Source organism: Perca fluviatilis, chromosome 13 (assembly GCF_010015445.1).
Source record: "Perca fluviatilis chromosome 13, GENO_Pfluv_1.0, whole genome shotgun sequence".
NCBI classification, from domain to species: domain Eukaryota; kingdom Metazoa; phylum Chordata; class Actinopteri; order Perciformes; family Percidae; genus Perca; species Perca fluviatilis.
This window is the reverse complement of record NC_053124.1, coordinates 25,266,980-25,286,432: the sequence shown is the minus strand read 5'-3', so window position 1 is coordinate 25,286,432 and position 19,453 is coordinate 25,266,980. Positions and strand designations below refer to the sequence as shown.

Sequence of the window (19,453 nt, the reverse complement as noted above, 5' to 3'; positions counted from 1 at the left end):
CATAAGGTCAAAGATATTTGACTTTTTCAATTAAATTAAATAATGTCAATAAACTCTACATGTCTGGCACTTGATGTGATTCTCATTTCCAATGTGGCCCTTAGTGAAATTGAGTTTGCCACCCCTGCTTTAGAGCATCCTGACCTTCACACAATGCTGAGATGTAAACGGATTAAAGGTGGAAATCAGGAATCACTTTGTACATTTGATTAAAGTTTTCCAGTGCAGTTCAAATATTTGTACCGAACACCTCTAATACAGATGCAGAGAAAAAGTTGGACTCTGGAGCTTAAACTGACCACAAGTTGATCCATGGGACTGAATGAGCTTGATGGGGGAAGCATTAAGCTTTTATTACGTTTGTGTTTTTCATACCACTGTATTTTAACAACTGTGAAAGGTTAGGCAAATTAGATGAAGATCAGTCAAATTAAGAGGACATAACAGAAAATGTTGAGTGGGTAGGTTTAGGCCTGCAGTAGCATGAACAACAACAACAACAACAGGAAACATGGGGTCAGTTGATTTTTGTTATTTGTTAGTAATTCTTTCTCCATTTCCCCTGTTTAACTGAAGCTATGAACGCACTTCCAATAAAGGTTGAAGACAGCATGTCTTCAAAAACAATCCAATGATACTGATTACAAAGCAGAAAAAGATGATACCATAAACAATAGTTATGCAGTGTTCAGGATTCAGACTGTAATTACAAGCTGCTGAGTCAGATAACCTGTTTACCTCAGCCTCGGAGTTGTAATTGTGACACTGGGATATCAGGAATTTCTGACAGCTATATAACAAACTTGTTGAAAAAAAAACTACAAAAGTGGCAACAAACTTTTGGCGAAATGCTGGCAGTCACATTTAAATAAAATTAAATATTGCCACTAATCATATTGATTCAGCAAATTGTATATGTGAAACGTGTTTAAAATGTGATTAACTAATCTGTAATGTAAATTATGTAACAAATAGCTTAAATGATGTGACTACATCAGTGGTTAGCCCATTTTGGAATAATGTGTTGAACACTTCCAAGTTGGAATAATAGTACATTTTCCTTTTCTTTCAATTCTCACAGTTAAATAATCACCTAGTATCTTTTTATTGAATATTTTGAAAATGTGAATTAAAGTTGGCAGGGCATAAAACCAATGATCTGTAGATCTTTACGAATCAAGACTCACTAGTCTGACAATGGCATAGCCGTCAGTGCTGACAAAAAAACCTGTTTAAATTGAAAATTGAATCAAATCGTGACCTTAAAATTGAAAATTGTGGATTTGGAGAATCTTAACAAAGCTAGTAATCACAGGACAGCATAATTTAGCGTCTTCTTATTTCCTACCCCAGTAATTGTCTCGATTCAGCTACGTGTCAGGGACTTAACAATTGAACAGTGTTCCTCAGGTGGTCAAAAAAGAGATAAACTACTTTGAAAAGTTCTTAACAAGGTTTTTCATTTCAAGAAAATGGTCACGTTGTGTGAAAAGGGGTGTGTGTCTCTGCATTAGTCACCTACACACTTAGCATTTGTCTTACATGACAGAGTTCTGTTAAACCTTTTGGCTCCAGCATAAAAAAAAACAAAAAAAAAACAGTTTCTCACATTGCAGCTTGGCTCTGGTGGGAGTTGGGAACCTCTGTTTTTGAGAAAACCCTAGGGGACATGTTGTACTGCTATTGCAAAGTTAAGAAAGGAAATGCCACGATCCTTCCCAGGAGATAAAGGCCATTTTCCACCCCAAAAATTGCCTGGCAGTACACATCAGATGTGGGTTCCTGTTTGTTTGGAGAAAAGATACACTAAATGCACACATAAGAAAGAGTGTAAAGCCTTGAGAGTCCGGTTTGTTTAGAAAGTTCTTGTGGCAGGAAGAGAGAGATGGAGGAGGATGCAGAAGTGGTATGAGCTCTTAAAGATAGCCTCCTGCTATTTATAGTTCTGCATGAGGGCATGGGCTGACTGACAGGGTGACGTGCTGTTGCTTGTAGACCACATCTCTTTTTGACTTGACTAAGCACACCCTCAAATCCTCCAGAGCTCGCCACGCCTACAGCACACACACAGTCTACACTACCGGGCCCCAGAAGTCGACCATACTTCTCCTTCTTCTTCCTTGATCTGCTTTCTGTTCCTCAGCGTCTTGTCCGTCTTTTATTTTTTAGTGTGTTTGGTGAATTCAGACAGGGATGGCAGAGCTGGAGGGCCTGGAGTTTGGGAAGTCAGACTTTGTGCTGCTGGATGAGGTGACGATGGAGCAGTTTATGGAGAATCTGAAGTTGAGGTAAGGGGCCTGAGACACTGAGATACTAGAGAGGAGGAAGGGAGGGGAAGCAGCTGTGTGTCAGAGATGCAAAGAGTGACGCTTTATACATACCGCAAATGTGAGGGAAAACTGTTTCTTTAAGTTTTTAATATGTGTGTTAAAGTGAGTGTAAAATAAGTAATAAGTAAGATCAAGTTGTACACTGTTACAGGCTACTTAACTTTCTCAGACATCCCAAAAAACTTACAAAATGTGTCACAATAGCAAAAATCACCAAATTACCATTACCAAAACATTATCTTTATGACTTCTCTCAAGTAAGGGGCTGAGTGGAAATACCTAAAGATGAAACATAAAGGGGAAATTAGTCACTTCTACCTTTCCCGCTCAGCCTCAGGGTTCAGATATAAGCTTGTGGTTGATGTGATCATCACCACAGTACATGTTCTGGCTGTCATGTGAAACAAATAAAGCACATGGGAAGTTACCAAAAAGAACAGCTAGTCTCACCAAACCAGTTGAAGTTAAATAAGTAAATGTAACTTTTTTTTTTGTCTTGTGACCTTTTACTCTTTCTCGGTGTAAAGCTTTGGGGATTTTACACTTGTCTCTTGTCTCTGAGTCCAGACAGTGTCCATTCTCACTTCCATCTGTGTCTTTCACAGGGACGTCATGTCCTCAGTTCAAACTGTGAGAAATCACACACTTTTGCCCGGCAGTCATCAGCACAGGCAGACAAACACCAAAATGTCAAACAATATCAAATAAGCTCTGGAGAAACAAATCACACTCTCAGTTGATGTGTGCACAGCAGGTGGCTCTAAATTCACATTTTTCACATAGTTAGCTATAGTTACCCTGGCTTGTTGTAAAATACTGTATGTAGCTGACTTTCATCACACAGCTTGATCAAACTTGTCTGGTGGCAAAGCAGAAGCAGACACTAAAGTTGTTCTGATTATGTGTCTACTTTAATGATTTGCTCGAGTTCAGGTGTTTGCATTTCTATTTTTGTATTCACACTGTTTGTATTTGCATTGTCCTTGACTTGTTAGTAATAGGCTGGTAAGCAGGATAGCTCTTAAAACAGATTTCCATGAAGGTTGTTGGCCAGAGAGGCCTTGGTGGTGAACCTCCACCACCACCATTACACATTTAGTTGCCATGGCTGTGAAACAACCAGAGGTCAAGATTTGATTTTAACTTTATCTTTATTTTATTTCAAACAAAAAAATAACAATAAAATAAAACACAATAAGTGCGTAGCAACACACAATTAGGAAAAACAATATCTGTGAAGTGTTACATGTTCAATCTGTCCGAAAAGGAGCGGGATGAAGCCAAAGCTTGTTATTTTTCCCACCCCTCATTCAACTGTAAATAGTTCCTGTATAGATCACATTTTCTGTATAGCAAGATAACAGATATACACAAAAACATATATCATTTTAAACACATACCAAACATTGATTGGACAGAGTGAATATGTTTTTATTAACAAGACATCAATTGTAGTGGTTTATATGTCCCCTTTAATAGCAAGTTGGGAAAATGGCAATACAGGATTTATTAGTTCCTTCTAGCTCTATCAAATGCAGATGAACTCAGCCACCTGTTACTTGATTGGTCAGTTTATTACCAGGAAGGAGGCTAGGGTGACTTCTCTATATTCTTTTTTTTGGCAACAAACCCAACTCATGCTCAAAGGAAACCTAAAATTTACTGCTCCGGTGCTGGAGCAATATTCCTGCTTTTATGGGGATGATTTTAACCATTTGTGGAAAAAATAAATATACAACCTTCTCAGTCAGGCAGCCATAATTATCTATAGCTGTGTCTCAGTTCAGTGGCCGGATCCTCCAGGATTCTGCCCAGGCAGTAAACTTGAACTCCAGGCTCGAACAGCTTTTGCTTTCCAAATGACAAAGTCAAAGTCTCCCAGACCAAATCTATAGGTGGTTTTAGGTTCTTCTAGTCAGCTGGCTCAAACAAACAAAAATCCCAAGTCTATAAATGAGGACAGTGGTCTGGTCTTACTGTAAATGGCCAACTACATGTAAATACCAGTTGAAAATTGGGATGAGTTTACTATTAAAGTTGAGACATTTCCATTGGTGGACAAAGTATTCAGTACTATTTCACTTTAATAAAAAGTTAAAATGGGGTTTCAAATTTCCAAAAGTAAAATACAAAAAATGCCCCCCTAGAGAGTGGTATTTCTAAGTCAACATGTAAACGTCAACTACTTTACATATTGTTCCTTTAGTTTGAGCAACACCATGCGTCTCATTTCATGACTTTATCATGTGTACACTCTTTATCTGCAAAGTAAGTCATTTGATGGAGTAAAAAGTATCATGTTTCCTTCTGAAATGTAGTCCAGTAAATGTATTAAGTTGCACAAAATGACTATATTTAATAATAATAATAATGATGATAGTATAAAGCAGTTAAAAGTTGTACTTAAAGGAACACGCCAACTTATTGGGACTTTAGCTTATTCACAGTATCCCCCAGAGTTAGATAAGTCTGTACATACCCTTCTCATCTCCGTGTGTGTCGTAACTCTGTCTGGCGCACCCACTGCTAGCCTAGCTTAGCACAGATCCCGGAGGTAAACGGCTCCATCTAGCCTACTGCTCCCAATAAGTGACAAGCACTGCTACTTGGGCGGAGTGATTAGCGCAACACCTGAAAAGAACTGTTGTTACTCTCTGCTCCTCACCACGGGGCTTCACGTGTGCCGCAAGCCAATCACTCCGCCCAAGTAGCAGAAGTAGCAGTGCTTCGCCTTCTGAGACTATAGTTCCCAGTATGTATACGGTTAGAAGATGGCTGTGTCTCATATGACCTTGTTATTTGTACATGCTGTGACTATACAAATCACAACATGTAAATAGGAACATGTTGGCGATATTTTGTCACTTATTGGGAGCAGTAGGCTAGATGGAGCAGGTTACCTCCAGGATCTGTGCTAAGCTAGGCTAGCGGTGGGGGTGTCAGACAGAGTTATGACACGCACAGAGATGAGAAGGCTATGTATGGACTAATCTAACTCTGGGGGATACGGTGAATAAGCTAAAGGTCCATCAAGTCGCCGTGTTCCTTTAAGTAAAGTAATTAACTGTAGCCTTCTAAGTTTCTTTCCTCTTGGGCATTTAATAAGTAATTACTTATAGGTTTATGCCTGGCTTTTATTAACTATATTGTTAATCCAGTTCTATTGACATATTAACAGTGACCTACTGATATTTCCCAACTTTGCTGGCTGACCAGAACCAAATGAATGAACCAGTAAACAGCTAACCAGCACTCTAGTAGTGTCCTCCAAATTCAGGAATAAGGAGGCCATGTTTCAGCCTTGTCCCAACCTTGTTCCGTTATGATCAATTGAGTCTACAAATGTGAACCTCAGAGGATCAGCCCCTGAATTGGTGATACAGCTTACATGTCCACTCCCAGACCCCCTAACTAAAAAGTTAAACAGTATTTAAATTAACTCTTGTGACACGTAAATTTTACCTTTTGCAGCTCAACCCACATGAGGTTGCTCAAGCCTGTGAACGCCCTTTGAACCACCAAGTTTCATTTCCTGCTCTCAGTGTACACACACTTGTGTCACTTCCTGTCAGAAAGTTACATAGGACGTAAAGGTCTATGGAACTTATAACTCGAGGGTTTTTTCATGGGTGGTGTGAAAATGTCATAGTGCTAAACGCCTCTTTTTCCCCTTAAATGAATGATTGAATTAATAAAATACTTGAATACATAAAATCCTACATATATGTACTATGTACACACAGCATATTTATTGTTGATGCATCAATATGTATCTATATGATACTTGTGCATGTGACCTTTGTGAAATATGCCATCAGTATGTACCCTATGGATTTTCTTTTGTTTGGACAGGTTTGAGAAGGGCCGTATCTACACCTACATTGGAGAAGTAGTCGTCTCTGTTAATCCGTACAGACAGATGGACATTTACGGCAAAGATACCGTTGATGCGTACAGGGGCCGGGAGCTGTACGAAAACCCTCCTCACTTGTACGCAGTGTCTGATGCTGCCTATAAGGCCATGAAGAGACGGGCCAAAGATACCTGCATCGTCATATCAGGTCTGTCTCTTTCCCACTCTTAAGCTTCACCTAATAAGTCACAGGCCTGTGTAAACTCTCTGCTGTTTTAATTAGGCTACACTTCCCACACTATACATTTACAACACACTTGATTCTCTTGTTTGTGGAATGATTCCATGTAGCATTATGTTTACTTTGATGCATTAATCCTTTGAAAGTGATGCTGATTACACACGTGGAAACAAAACTGCTAGATGGATAAAAGAAAATGGAGAGACAACTTTGCTATTTTTAGATCTATAGCTCAGTTGATCATCAGGTTTGGCCTGTGTGTGGCGCCAGATGAAAAGCTTTGTTGTCATCTGTTGTCAAGACTTGGCTCAGCAACCATCTGTCTAGGGCTGCATCCAAGTTAATTTATATATCAATTAAACTATTTTCTTGATTAGTCGATTATTGTCTATAAAATATATTGTGAGAATTGCCTTGTGCCCAAGGTGACATCTTTAAATATCTTGTTTTGTCTATTAAAAATTAAAGATATTAAGTGCACCATCATAGCAGACAAAAAAAATAATCAAATACTCACATTAGAAGCTACAGTTTTTGGCAATTTTGCCAAAAATTCGTAGTACTTAAACCTCCATTAACCCCCTGTCTGAGGATCTGAGGCTTGCAGAATGAGTACATCTTTGACCCTTTATATATAGATCTTTTAAAAGAAAGAACCTGCACAGGTTCCCCATCTCACTGATATCACTGATGCTTGGTAGATGGGTACCAATGATGTTCTGGACGGTTTTAATCACTCGCTGCAGAGCCCTCCGGTCCTGGGCCGTGCACATCCCATGCAAGTTTGTAATGTTTTAGTTAGGATACTTTCTATTGCTCCTCTGTAAAATTTACCAAGAACTTGGCAGGGGATTTTCTTAAGAAACACACAAGTCTCTAAGTGAACAGTCATTGCGTAAATAAATATTACATTATGTAGCTATAGTGATCTGTTCATCAGTGTTGTGAAATCTGTGTATTTTGTATTTCAGGTGAAAGTGGGGCAGGAAAAACAGAAGCTAGTAAATACATCATGCAGTACATTGCGGCCATCACGAACCCAGGCCAGAGGGCCGAGGTTGAGAGGTGAGTGTTGCTTTAGAACTATAAACATATTGAGGCAGTATTCTAAACCGAAATGTAGATTCAGATGACTTTTATCCTCAATCCAACACAAATAAATAATTGGATCTTGAGAATACGATGTTACCATAAATCATCCTAATTTCTTCTTGTCCTCCGACTCCATTTTCACCTCCCTGATGGCTCGTTCACACGTTTCCGTCAACGGTTACCACGATGTGATCAATCAGTGTGAAGAATGTCCTGCTCAAATCCAACTGTGTGCTGGAGGCCTTTGGGAACGCCAAGACAAATCGCAACGACAACTCTAGCCGCTTCGGCAAGTACATGGACATCAACTTCAACTTCAATGGGGAACCTACCGGAGGACACATCAACAACTACCTGCTGGAGAAGGTGAGGGGGTGGCTGGGTGGGCTGGATGATGGAGGAGCTTTGAAAGCAGACAGGGGAACACAGAAAAACATAAAGAGCCCACCTCTAAAGGAAAGTACAGAAAAGTTCTGCTCATTTAGTTTTTAAATTATGTCTTCTCTCCTGAACATGAATGTTACATGAGGTGAAGACAAAGAGGTGCGAGGGAACATCCATGAATAGATGGATCTGTGAAGCCGATGTGCTGCTGCGTGTTAATGACTGGCTCACCTGGGGCTACTTGATGCTGCTGTATTTATCCGCTCTGTTAAAGAACCGTCTGGCACTCAGAGCTGGTGTGAATGATGGTGCCATGATTCATTTTCAGAGGGCAGGAATAACCACACTGTTACTAAACTGTCCTGCTTCTGCATCAGCAGTCAACGTGGTGCTGTTGTGTTGGTCGCTGGTAATCCGTTTGGTTTTGAGTGTTTGTCGTGAAGAAAAAACCCAAACTATTATTAAACACCGTTGGAAAATTAGCTGGTTGTGATTTTGTCGCTTGGTTGTGGATTTGTCTTACTGGGTGATCCATTCTTGAGTGCATGATGTGACTACTAGACATTTTCAGTGCAGCTATAGTGGAGATTATTCAGCTGTCTAAAACACCAGCACTATATCTAAGGTTTTGGTGTCAATCTCTCAAAATCTAAGAGCAAGATTCTTTTTGGGGAATTTTAGGCCTTTATTTTTATAGGACAGCTGAAGACATGAAAGGGGCGAGAGAGAGGGAATGACATGCAGCAAAGAGCCACGGGTCGGACCCACGGCCGCTGTGTGAAGGAGTAAATCTTTATATATGGGCGTGCGCTCTACCAGCTGAGCTACCCAGGCGCCAAAAGACCTTCTTTTTAGATGTACGATTTGTAACCAAAAGTACAGCAAGCAACCATCCAAGGAAAAATCTATCTTTCACATTTGGCCACATGACATGTTGCACTTTGAGTTGAGAGTTTTACTTTCACTTTTTCTTTTTGACTAGAAAGCTTGTTTTGACCCCTTTAGAGCTCTGTTATTTGTCTTTTGTTACCTCGAAAACTCACACATGTGATTGCCGACCTCTATGAGAAATGCTGCTAACTTGTTTTATTTAGCTCAAAGTGCTCATATTGTGCTCATTTTCAGGTTCACAATTGTATTTAGAGGTTGTACCAGAATAGGTTTACATGGTTTAATTTTCAAAAAACACTATAATTTTGTTGTACTACACATTGCTGCAGATCCTCTTTTCACCCTGTGTGTTGAGCTCTCTCTTTTAGCTACAGAGTGAGGCATCTCACTTCTGATCCATCTTTGTTGGGAGTCGCACATGCGCAGTAGCTAGGTCAGTCAGAAGCAGAGTATGAGGGCGTGCCACACTGGCAGCTAGGCGAGCATTATAACGTTTGTTACAAAGTGACGCACGTTCCTCACAGAAGTAAAGGCTGGACTACAATAGAGCTGTTTGGAGCAGTTTGTGAACAGTGCTAATCATCATAGAATAATTGTATAACAGGGTAAGATGGATGTTTGGTTTGCTACCATAATCTGTTCTCCTGTTCAAGTCCAGGGTGGTCCAGCAGCAAGACGGGGAGAGAAACTTCCACTCATTCTACCAGGTAAACTCTTATCTATGCTGCTGCTAAACATACACTAATGATGCTCAAGTATTACTCCCTGAACTCACATTGAGACTTAAAAAGAAAATCAAAAATATTGTGGATTACTGCTCCTTTATTGAATTTATTAAATTGGATCTGAACGTTTATGTTTGATGTGTATTTATAACAGTTACTCCGTGGAGGCACAGATGAGATGCTGGAGTCATTTCATCTGCAGAATGATCCTGCTGTTTATATTTATACCAGAGAGGGAGCTGCAACTGTTGTGAGTTTGTCACCTTTACATTTCAATTTACACTTTAAAAAACAGCTGTCCATATATTTTGAAACAAACTGCACAGCACACACATTTTAAATAAATGATTATAGTCTCTGAGGCACCAAATTCCAAAATCCGGGATGTCCCCTATGAATCTTCAGCTCATGTTCTTTTGACTGAAAATAATAATCCAAATTCCTTTTTTCTTAAGACCTCCAACAATGATCGTTCGAGCCACAAAGCAGTGATGAGTGCCCTGGGAGTGATTGGCTTCTCAACAGAGGAGATTAACTCTATTTATCAGATCCTGGCCTCCATTCTTCTGTTGGTAAGGTATTGCATGGATTGTTAAAAATAGGAAAAGTAAAATTTATATTCTAGGATTAAAATTAAAAAGTATTTTCTTCACCACGGGTGCAACATTAACTTTTTCATCCACCAGACAAATGTCTAGTGAATGTTCAAATTTTACCAGCCACTTTACCATTATTTTTTGGGCTGGTGAGTGAAGCAAATCTACCAGCCACTTGCATATTTTACTAGCATTTGGTTGGTAAATGATGCTAATTTTGAACCCACCTACTGGGAGCCATTACACCTCTTTGTTTTGTTTATATACCATGTTGGTTATACTAATTAATCTGCAGTTTTATGTTTGAGCACTGGGTGGAGCATTGCCCATGGGAAGGCATAAAGGTAATCAGCCACAGGTTACACAGGTGTGTGGAAAAAGGGGAAAGCATTCAGCTTTTCACCGTGTCAGTGCGTGCCATTGTTTGATTTTTTTGACAAGGAAAATGAATGGATCTAAACCAGAAATGAAATGAAACGGACTGTATTGCTTGTGCGACGGTGAGCAGGCCGTCAGGAAAATAAATGGGTCACAGCACTGAAATGCAGACAGATTGTGGACATTGGTTATTGGCACGCAGAGCACGCGTCCGAGCAAGTTCTCCCCTGGTCCCACCTCATGGCCTAATGTAGGAGTTGGTAAAATACTCTACACCACCTGTTAGATTTTGTAACCATGTAGACTAAGCTGTGAGTCACGAGAGCACCAACACGGTTGTTATAAGATTATGGCTCTATAATGAACTGTAATGTTTTTCAGGGAAACGTGCAGTTTGAGACTGATGGTGAGAGCGTTCAGATCCTGGGACTCGAAGCTATTGACCACATCGCTGAGCTGACAGCCACAGAGGCGGACAGTGTCACCAAGAGCCTGCTGTTCCGCACTGTGGCCACCGGTGGCGGCGAGGTCATCGAGAAGGGACACACGGAGCAGGACGCCTGCTTTGGGCGAGATGCTTTCGCCAAGGTGCTGTTGCTTCACTTGTTTATTTAGTCAAACAGTCCAATTTAATGTGACAAAATAGTTTATCAGGATAAGATTTTATGCTTTATACAGATTAATTGTTTTACAGCTTCTCCAGGATAAGACAATCATGTTAACATCATCACTGTGCCATGCTTTCCTTTTATCTAATTTTCACAGTTGTCACATTATTTTAATCTCCGGCTCTAAACACACAGTCTCTTATTTCCCTGCTCAAGGCTCTTTATGAGAGACTTTTCGGCTGGATTGTAAACCGCATCAACAGCGTCATTGAAGTTAAAGACTACAACCCAGTGCTTCATGGGAAAAACACAGTCATCGGCGTGCTGGATATCTACGGCTTTGAGATCTTTGAAAACAACAGGTTGGTGTTGTGTTGTGAAATGTATTTTCTTAAGTGGAAATTTGTCATTGTTGATGCTGTTGCTAAAGTCTTTGTTCCTCTATTGTCGGCCAGTTTTGAACAGTTCTGCATCAACTACTGCAACGAGAAGCTGCAGCAGCTCTTCATCGAGCTGATCCTCAGACAGGAACAAGGTGAATACCAGAGAGAGGGCATCACCTGGCAACATGTAAGAAACACACTGAAACAACAAACGCAAGCAAGAGGTGCCATGTCACACTCAAACACACACAATTAGCAGATCAATTAATACTCTGCTAGTTGTTCTCAATATATGGACACTTAAGACCATTGCCAGGAATAAAATGATGTATATTTCCACCAAAAATGATTTTCTATGATCCTCACCGTTAACATTGCTGGCATTGTGTAGATTTGTTTTTTTGCACCTTACTGATAATCTTTATTGTTTATCATTTCAATCTGGATAAATAAAGTTTTATCTTAAAATGAGTTTGCTAATGTGAAAAAGTTGCCTATAAAAAGTTATTTGTGACGATACATTTGGTGCAGATGTGACACACAAAAGCAAGTTTGGGAGTGCAAAAGCATGCACTTGAAAAAAGCACACACACAGTACATGATGCACTAGCGATTTATAAACATCACTTCATTTCCCCCTTACTTAACAATCTTAATCTTACTGTTCGTACACAGATTGATTACTTCAACAACCAGATCATTGTGGACCTTGTGGAGCAGCCCCACAAAGGCATCATCTCCATTTTGGACGAAGCTTGCCTCACTGTTGGTAAAGTCACCGACACGGTCTGCCTGGAGAGCATGGACACCAAACTGGCCCAGCACCCCCACTACACATCCCGCAAGGTGAGAACAGATCAGAAACATCATCTGTCAGGATTCATCTCAACTTCAACAACTCATATGGATATTCACAAGACCTTTCTCAGGCTGCGAGTTGCTGCTCAACTTGAAACTGAAATGATGTTTAAAAAGGGATCTCGGAAAACGTGGTTGTAATTTCACTTAGTTAGTGGGAAGTGGTGATATGTTGTTGACATATCCTCCTCAGACTCTAAAAAACTAAAAATGAGGAAATCTTATTTTACGCCCAAACTGGAGTTGCTTAGAAGATACAGTAGAAATGCCAAAGTGAAACATTGAATTGCTTTTGCACTATTTTAGTATTTCTTCTCAAAAAAGGGGCATGTTTTGGTTTGATTTTTGACTTACCAAGCAAGAACAAAGAGTCTTTCAAAAACTTTAAAATGTGTGCAGGTGCAGTTTTGTGTTGCAGTCAATAGGGAGCAGAGTTTCTCCAATGTTTTGTCTTCAGAGACATCATAACATGCTTCTCAAATAGCAGGGGCTCTAAAATTCTGCCATTATTTTATTTATGTTACACATGTACATATGTTACACTGTACTGTAAATGTTTGTAATATATTGAATGTAATCTTTTATACTGATAGTTCTGCACTCACACGGTCTCCTCCTCTTTTCCAGCTCAGCCCCACAGACAAAACCATGGACTTTCAGAAACACTTCCGTATTCGCCACTATGCTGGAGACGTCACGTGAGTCACTCATACGTTTGTCACAGTCGTCTGCTTCGGCCCTGGGGGGCGGTCTGAAAAAGTGACAGGGTGTTGTTTGGAAGTGTAAGCCAAATAATCCTATTAAGAGAGATGTCAGTTTATGATATCAGCAGCAGTGAGTTAATTCATAGAGGCGTTCCCGTGGTGTTGTTAGTGTTGTGCTTAAAGTGACAGCTTTACTGATCAGGAGTTATTACAAATTGGTTAATAATCACCTCTAACTAGGTAACATATAATGTATGACAACTCGGTGCTAAAAAACTATTCATTTGTGTCTTGACTACCTTATGATCTCACATCTCAAAGTGTATTCCTAGAGGTTGAATCCCATAATATCCCATACAGTATTTATTACTAAATTTACATTTACGACAAAAGATCAATCATACACTAAATTTTAACCACAATATTGACCAAGTGTGTGTTGCTGTTTACGTTGTTCTATACAAATAAGAAATGTAGTTTCCAAACATTGGCCACCTATTCCAATAAGTGTAGGATGTCATCCACATGCATACATTTGCATTGTAAGCTACATATATATACTGTACAATCCATTCATCTGAAACCACATGAAGAAAACTCCTCGTGCGTATACATAAGGTGCATTCACTAACCTGCACAGCCAGGCATACAGATACAACCATAGACATGTACAACACACGTGGCATTGTAGAGGCAGGGAGAGGAGATGCTCCCATCTGTGTTGACTGCAGAGAATCAGTGGTCACAAATGTTCCGAATGTGCCATATGGCAGCTTTGATTTGGAACATTTTAGGACTCATTTGATTTAAAGCTTTAGTGCGTAACTTTTTTATAATAATCAATGTCCGTTACATTCAAGCCATTGCCAAATGAGTTGCTACAAAGCTAATTAAGACTATCAGCTTCACAAAACTCTCTCTGTATTTCTCGGCATGGCTGTGTTTAGAAATTGGTGGTGTCCGGCGACTTTCGCACGCAGAAACTCGAGTGAAGATAATGACCTCTTCTGAAGAGTCCATCATGTTTATTTAATCCTCCGCATCCTCCTTGGCTACGTAACAACTGTGTGGAGGAGGGGTGGGGGTTAGTCGGCTTGTATCATGTGGATGCACCGACAGAATTGTTGTCATTTCTTAGAATTCCTCATGGGGGAGACAGAAACTACGCACAGTAGCTTTAGTTTCATGGCCGGTGACACCTTGAAGTATTTTCCAACAGGAGTCACCCATATTAAGTCAAATTTTACATGCGAGTTTTGAAAGACATGGAATAAAGTAAAGATTAAAATTGGCATGTCATTATAGAAAAGATCTTATCTGAGATAGAAAATGTAAGTTCGAATGAAAGATAAGTAGCTGATCTTCCAAACAACAGCAGAAACATGTGTTTTTATCACCTGTTAAGGCTTCAAATTTGTAGCTTAAACCACCCCTCCCCTTTTAGTCTTAATTTATAAAGATCCTTTTGGTAAACATTTTGCCTTGGTGAGATAATCGAGCGAGATAATAATTTTTTATATATATATATGCGCATATTAAGGTTTTTAGCTTTTGTCCTATTGCAAAAGTACAATAATTTTTTTTTATGTTAGTGGCCGTTTGGTTTATGATTCACAGACTAGAGATCAAACGGTTTGTTCGGTTTCCTTCTCCATCACTGCTCCACTTCCTTAATGTGCTCACTGGATTTAAACGTCACAGTGGGCAGATGAGGCCCCTGGCCAGCAAGTCACCCGTCATCGCTTTGGTTTCAGAAGATCCCCACTGCTCACGTGTACTGTCCTCAATCTAGAGAAGGGAAGGAAATTAATATGTCAAGGGAACATAAAAGGAGGAGGAGGAGGAGGAGGAGGAGGAGGAGGAGGAGGTGGGCAGGGAGGGATGGAAGTCAGCTGATGAGACAATTTTGGCTCTGCGAGATGTAGAAGCAGGAGCAGTAATCAAGGACAACTGGAGTAGGGTTTACTGAGGACCTTTGACTCGGGGAAATCCAGGCTAACACGATGTCGAACACACACCGAAACACAGAGCAATTTCATCCATCTTTGAAGCCAGACACAGCTCTCACAGACAAATACTGCACTGTACCTTTCCTCCCTAGCCGCCCTCCCCTTGTCAACGTTCAGTAGTTCTTTACTTTAGTAAAAGTACCAACACAAAGTACTATTTTTTTCTATGCAGAAAAATGATTCATGTGAGGGTTATGCTATTAAATGTTATGTTATTACATTATGTTTACTGATGCAGTAATGTGTAAGCAGCATTTTACTGTTGTACTTGGCTGAGATGGAGCTCTGCTGTAACATAGGGCTGATTATTTTTTTGATCAGTCCATTAATTGTTTAGTTTGTATAAGAAAATAGCGAGAAATGCCCATCACAATTCCAAAACTCAAAGTGACAACTTTTGTTTTGTTCAACATACCCAAAGTGATTCAGTTTACTGTAATTCAATTCAAATTCAAAACTCAAATCCTCACATTTGAGAAGTGGAAACCATTAAATGTCTGTCATTTCTGCATTCACATGAGAGTTGCAGATTAATTATCTGATAATCAACTTACTGATCAATTAATCGACTATTTCTTTCAGCTCCAAATTTATACACCGTTGGGTATCGTAATTTTAAAGCTTTCATGTGTTTCATATGTAAAAATCTGTATGTAAAAAATACTTTAACTTTGATTTAGTGATGGATATGTAATGTTGTACAAAATACATATATTAAGTACAGTACTTAAGTAAATGCGCTTTCCTGCCAGCATTAAAAGACAGGCTGGATAAGAGCATGTGTGACAGACCTGCAGTGGTGATGACAGATGGCTGTCCCTGTCACTGTGTGTCCCCGTCACCCTGCCTCACGTCGGGGTTGCTCCAGCTGAGCTGTCACCCCTCGTGTATTGCTTCCTGGTGGTACTGGCCCCCCCATCATCCCCTGTCCCATCCCACCACATCTGAGTCTACTCTGGCTAAATATACCCTCATCCTCGCCACCCACTGGCCTCCCCCCCCCGCCCTCCACTCTCACCACTATCACAAGCTTTGACCTACTTCGCTCCCTCATCCTCTTTCCTCTTTTTTTCTCCTCCCTCTCTACTGCAACCCTCACCTGACTCTTTTTACCATCCACAATGTAATTCCCTGCAGTGTTGCAGCCCTGCACATACAGCACTTTGAGCAGCCATAAGATATATCATTTTCAGTTATTGCACAACTTTATATTGCACGAAATCTCACATGTTTGTCGCCTGGCTCTCTCAGTGTGAGCTGCCTTTAACCTTGTAAAACACAGCCCTCTCCTTGCACCAGCCTTGACCTTCATACTTGAATATACTTTCCTCTAAATCATCCTCCTGTCTCTGGAGAGCTGCTGTTTTTATCTCTGCACGTCCTCTCCTGTCCGTCCTCTCCCAGCACGGTCCTGTCCTTGTAAATGAGTGTTGTGGATTGTTATTGTGTTGTTCTAACTGCGCTCTCTTTTCCTTTCACACTCTGTGCCTCTCCGGTGAGCTTCCTGCGATTTGGTCAGGTCGTTTCGGCACCCATAAGCCAAGGGGACACATCTGTCATAGCCAGCCTCCGCTTCTTTGCCTCCAGATGTGCCAGCCCAGGACACATTCACAGGCCATGCAGACAACTTGTGACATGCTGTGTGTCTGTGTTTTGTTTGTTTGTGTGTGTGTGTGTGTTTGTTAGAGAGGGAGGCACGCAGAATATGTAGAAGAAATGTGTGTGTGGAAGAGAGTGTGAACTACTGCAGTGGTGGAAGTACATTTCCATTTTACTTGACTTTATACTTCTACTGCACTACATTTCAGAGGAAAATATTGTACTTTTTAACTATACTACATTTATCTGACAGATGTAGTTTCTTTACAGATTAAGCTTTTGATTAAATACATGATGAAAACAAATGATAAAATATTGTAAGCCAGAGTTTTCCAACCTTTTTGGCCCGTGACCTCTTTATGAGAGTGATTCCTCATCTAAACACATGGTTTCCGTTAAATAACTGTTTAAGCCCCAACATTTCACAAAAAAGTAAAAGAAAATTGTAGCAGAACTTTATTTTTTCTTCTTTCCTCCCATTTATCAACTCACACCCCTCCCCCCAAATATATCTTCACTCTGGTGGGGGCTGGACCCCTAGTTTGGAAACCACTGGGTTAAACTCCCTATCTGTATACATATACAGTAGTTAAAAGTAGTACTAAGTAGGATTTTGAAAGCAGCATGGATTTTTAAAGCAAATTGTCCACACTGTGTAAGTAATTGTTGTGAATGAGAGAGGAGAGAGAGGTTTATTTGAGGCAACATTTACACTACAGCAGGCTCTTACCCCAGGGCTGGACGGCTTATGTAACCTTGCCTTACTGTGCGCCTCTGACCTCCCGCTGATGTATCACAAAAACTTAAAGAGCAGTTCGAAAAAAGGCAGACAGATTAGTTTGTAGACAGTTTTTTCTTTTCTTCTCCAAAATGTGAGCTGTGGGGGGAATTTTACCATGTTCCTAATTTGTAAATCGTCTAAGCGGCATGATCTCCAGCCTGAGGACTGTGAATCATTTGGAGCAAAGAGTGGAGTCAGTTAATAGGAAGTGATAGTGACCCTTTTAGTGACTGTTTAAACTGTGTTACTTTCTATCTGACTTCTTTGTAATTTTAACTTCTTTTGTCTGACACACCAGTTTACTCCAAGTGCTCTTCAGCAGAGAATCCCTCCTTTTGACTAGTTTTGGCTATTTTTTCGATTACTCTCATTTTCTCTGTCTACATCTATTACAGATATTCCGTCGAGGGCTTTTTGGACAAAAACAAGGACCTGCTTTTCCAAGATTTCAAGCGTCTCATGTACAACAGGTGCCAAACATCATGATGCTCCTGAAAGTTCTGTAACTGGGTTAAATGTATAGTGAGTTTCTTGCACAACACTCCTCTGCTAACCCAGTTAATGATGTCCTCTCTTCGGTCTTCGCCCCCTTTTCTTGCCCCCGTCTCTCTCTCGTAGTGCCGACCCAGTCCTGAAGGAGATGTGGCCAGATGGTCAGCTGAGCATCACAGAAGTCACCAAGCGACCACTGACCGCGGCCACCCTCTTCAAGAACTCCATTGTAGCCTTGGTGGATAAACTGGGCTGCAAGGTCAGTGGTTTAGATTGACTTCCTGTTCCTATCCCTTTAACCTTTAGGGGAAGTTGTGTTTGGAATTTGCAGTTTTAAGATAGATTAAAGATGCCTAACTCTGACGACTAGAAAGTAAAGCCAAGCAGCTCTACAAAGTAGAGAGAAAGAGAGCAGGAACTATGGAGTTTTCAGGCTGGTTGGAAAAATGCACAACAAATAAAAATGTTGTAATGCCTTCATTCTTTACATAACATGTCATTTAGCTGACGTTTTTATCCAAAGCGACTTACAATTGCTATATATATATATATATATATATATATATATATATATATATATATATATATCAGAGGTCGCACGCCTCTGGAGCAACTATAGGTTAAGTGTCTTGCTCAGGAACACATTGGTTGATGTAAGTCAGTGGGAATCGAACCCAGATCTCTCCCCACACCAAAGGTATGTGTCATATCCACTGCGCCATCACCATTCTGTGCCTTTCAGGCTGATTATTTTACCTAAATAAAACATAGACATCAAACATACATGATAAATATATAAGATCATAATTTACTAACAAAAAGTGTTCTTGCGTCTCAGCTTTTGTGTCCATTACGGTAGCTTGACCACGCTTGCTGAGATGGTAGGCCCGCTAAGAGTTCTGCTGAGCTAGTTAGCTTCGCAGAAGTTTTTCTTCTATCATCTCATGCCTCATTTAGTTAAGTGAAATACCTACTGTGAATAAATTGCCAATTTAATCAAAATACATATTTTCAATTTACAGACAACTTACAGTAAATTTAGTTTTAACTTTAGCTAAAGGTATGTGACTTTCTCACAAGCTAGCTAACACTTGATCTAGCTCTCTTGCTTTAGCTGTCTAGTTAGCTACACAGTTTCTGAGATTTGCTAAACTAGTTAATTTTAACAGGAGTTTTTTTCTCTATCATGTTTAGATTAAGTTACTGAATCATTTACTTATGTGGAATAACACATTTTATTACAGAAAAGAGCTAGGGAAAAATCAATAAGTACATTTTATTTTAGCTTTAGGCTTGCCGTGGCTGTGTCACCAGCTAGCAAACACTTGCTATAGCTGTCTTGTTTTAGCTGTTTAGTTGGCTACAGAGCCAGTTACTGTGTTTTGACCTGTTTTTTAGTTGTTTTAGTTACTGCAAGTTCTGTTGCCAAAATTATCATAATTTTTTATATGGTAAACTTTTACTAAATATGTAGTTGCTGTTTTGGGTTTGTAGGGCAGAATTGGTGTCAAATCAAAGCCACTGGAGGT

The 19,453-nt window shown here is 40.0% G+C and overlaps 1 protein-coding gene across 3 annotated transcripts in view; it reads left to right on the top strand.

Annotated features, from left to right (window-relative positions):
* Positions 1–19,453, top strand: part of myo1g (myosin IG) — a 60,647-nt gene that overhangs the window by 9,053 nt on the left and 32,141 nt on the right. For all 3 annotated transcript variants that reach the window (XM_039820607.1, XM_039820608.1, XM_039820609.1), the window contains exons 5-18: positions 2,170–2,288; positions 6,183–6,391; positions 7,396–7,489; positions 7,717–7,882; positions 9,445–9,498; positions 9,671–9,766; positions 9,972–10,088; positions 10,872–11,078; positions 11,315–11,460; positions 11,554–11,668; positions 12,157–12,327; positions 12,967–13,037; positions 17,828–17,902; positions 18,051–18,183. In XM_039820607.1, coding sequence (XP_039676541.1) covers positions 2,194–2,288; positions 6,183–6,391; positions 7,396–7,489; positions 7,717–7,882; positions 9,445–9,498; positions 9,671–9,766; positions 9,972–10,088; positions 10,872–11,078; positions 11,315–11,460; positions 11,554–11,668; positions 12,157–12,327; positions 12,967–13,037; positions 17,828–17,902; positions 18,051–18,183 — 1,749 coding nt within the window. In that variant the 5' untranslated portion in view covers positions 2,170–2,193. The remainder of the gene's footprint in view (positions 1–2,169; positions 2,289–6,182; positions 6,392–7,395; positions 7,490–7,716; positions 7,883–9,444; positions 9,499–9,670; positions 9,767–9,971; positions 10,089–10,871; positions 11,079–11,314; positions 11,461–11,553; positions 11,669–12,156; positions 12,328–12,966; positions 13,038–17,827; positions 17,903–18,050; positions 18,184–19,453) is intronic.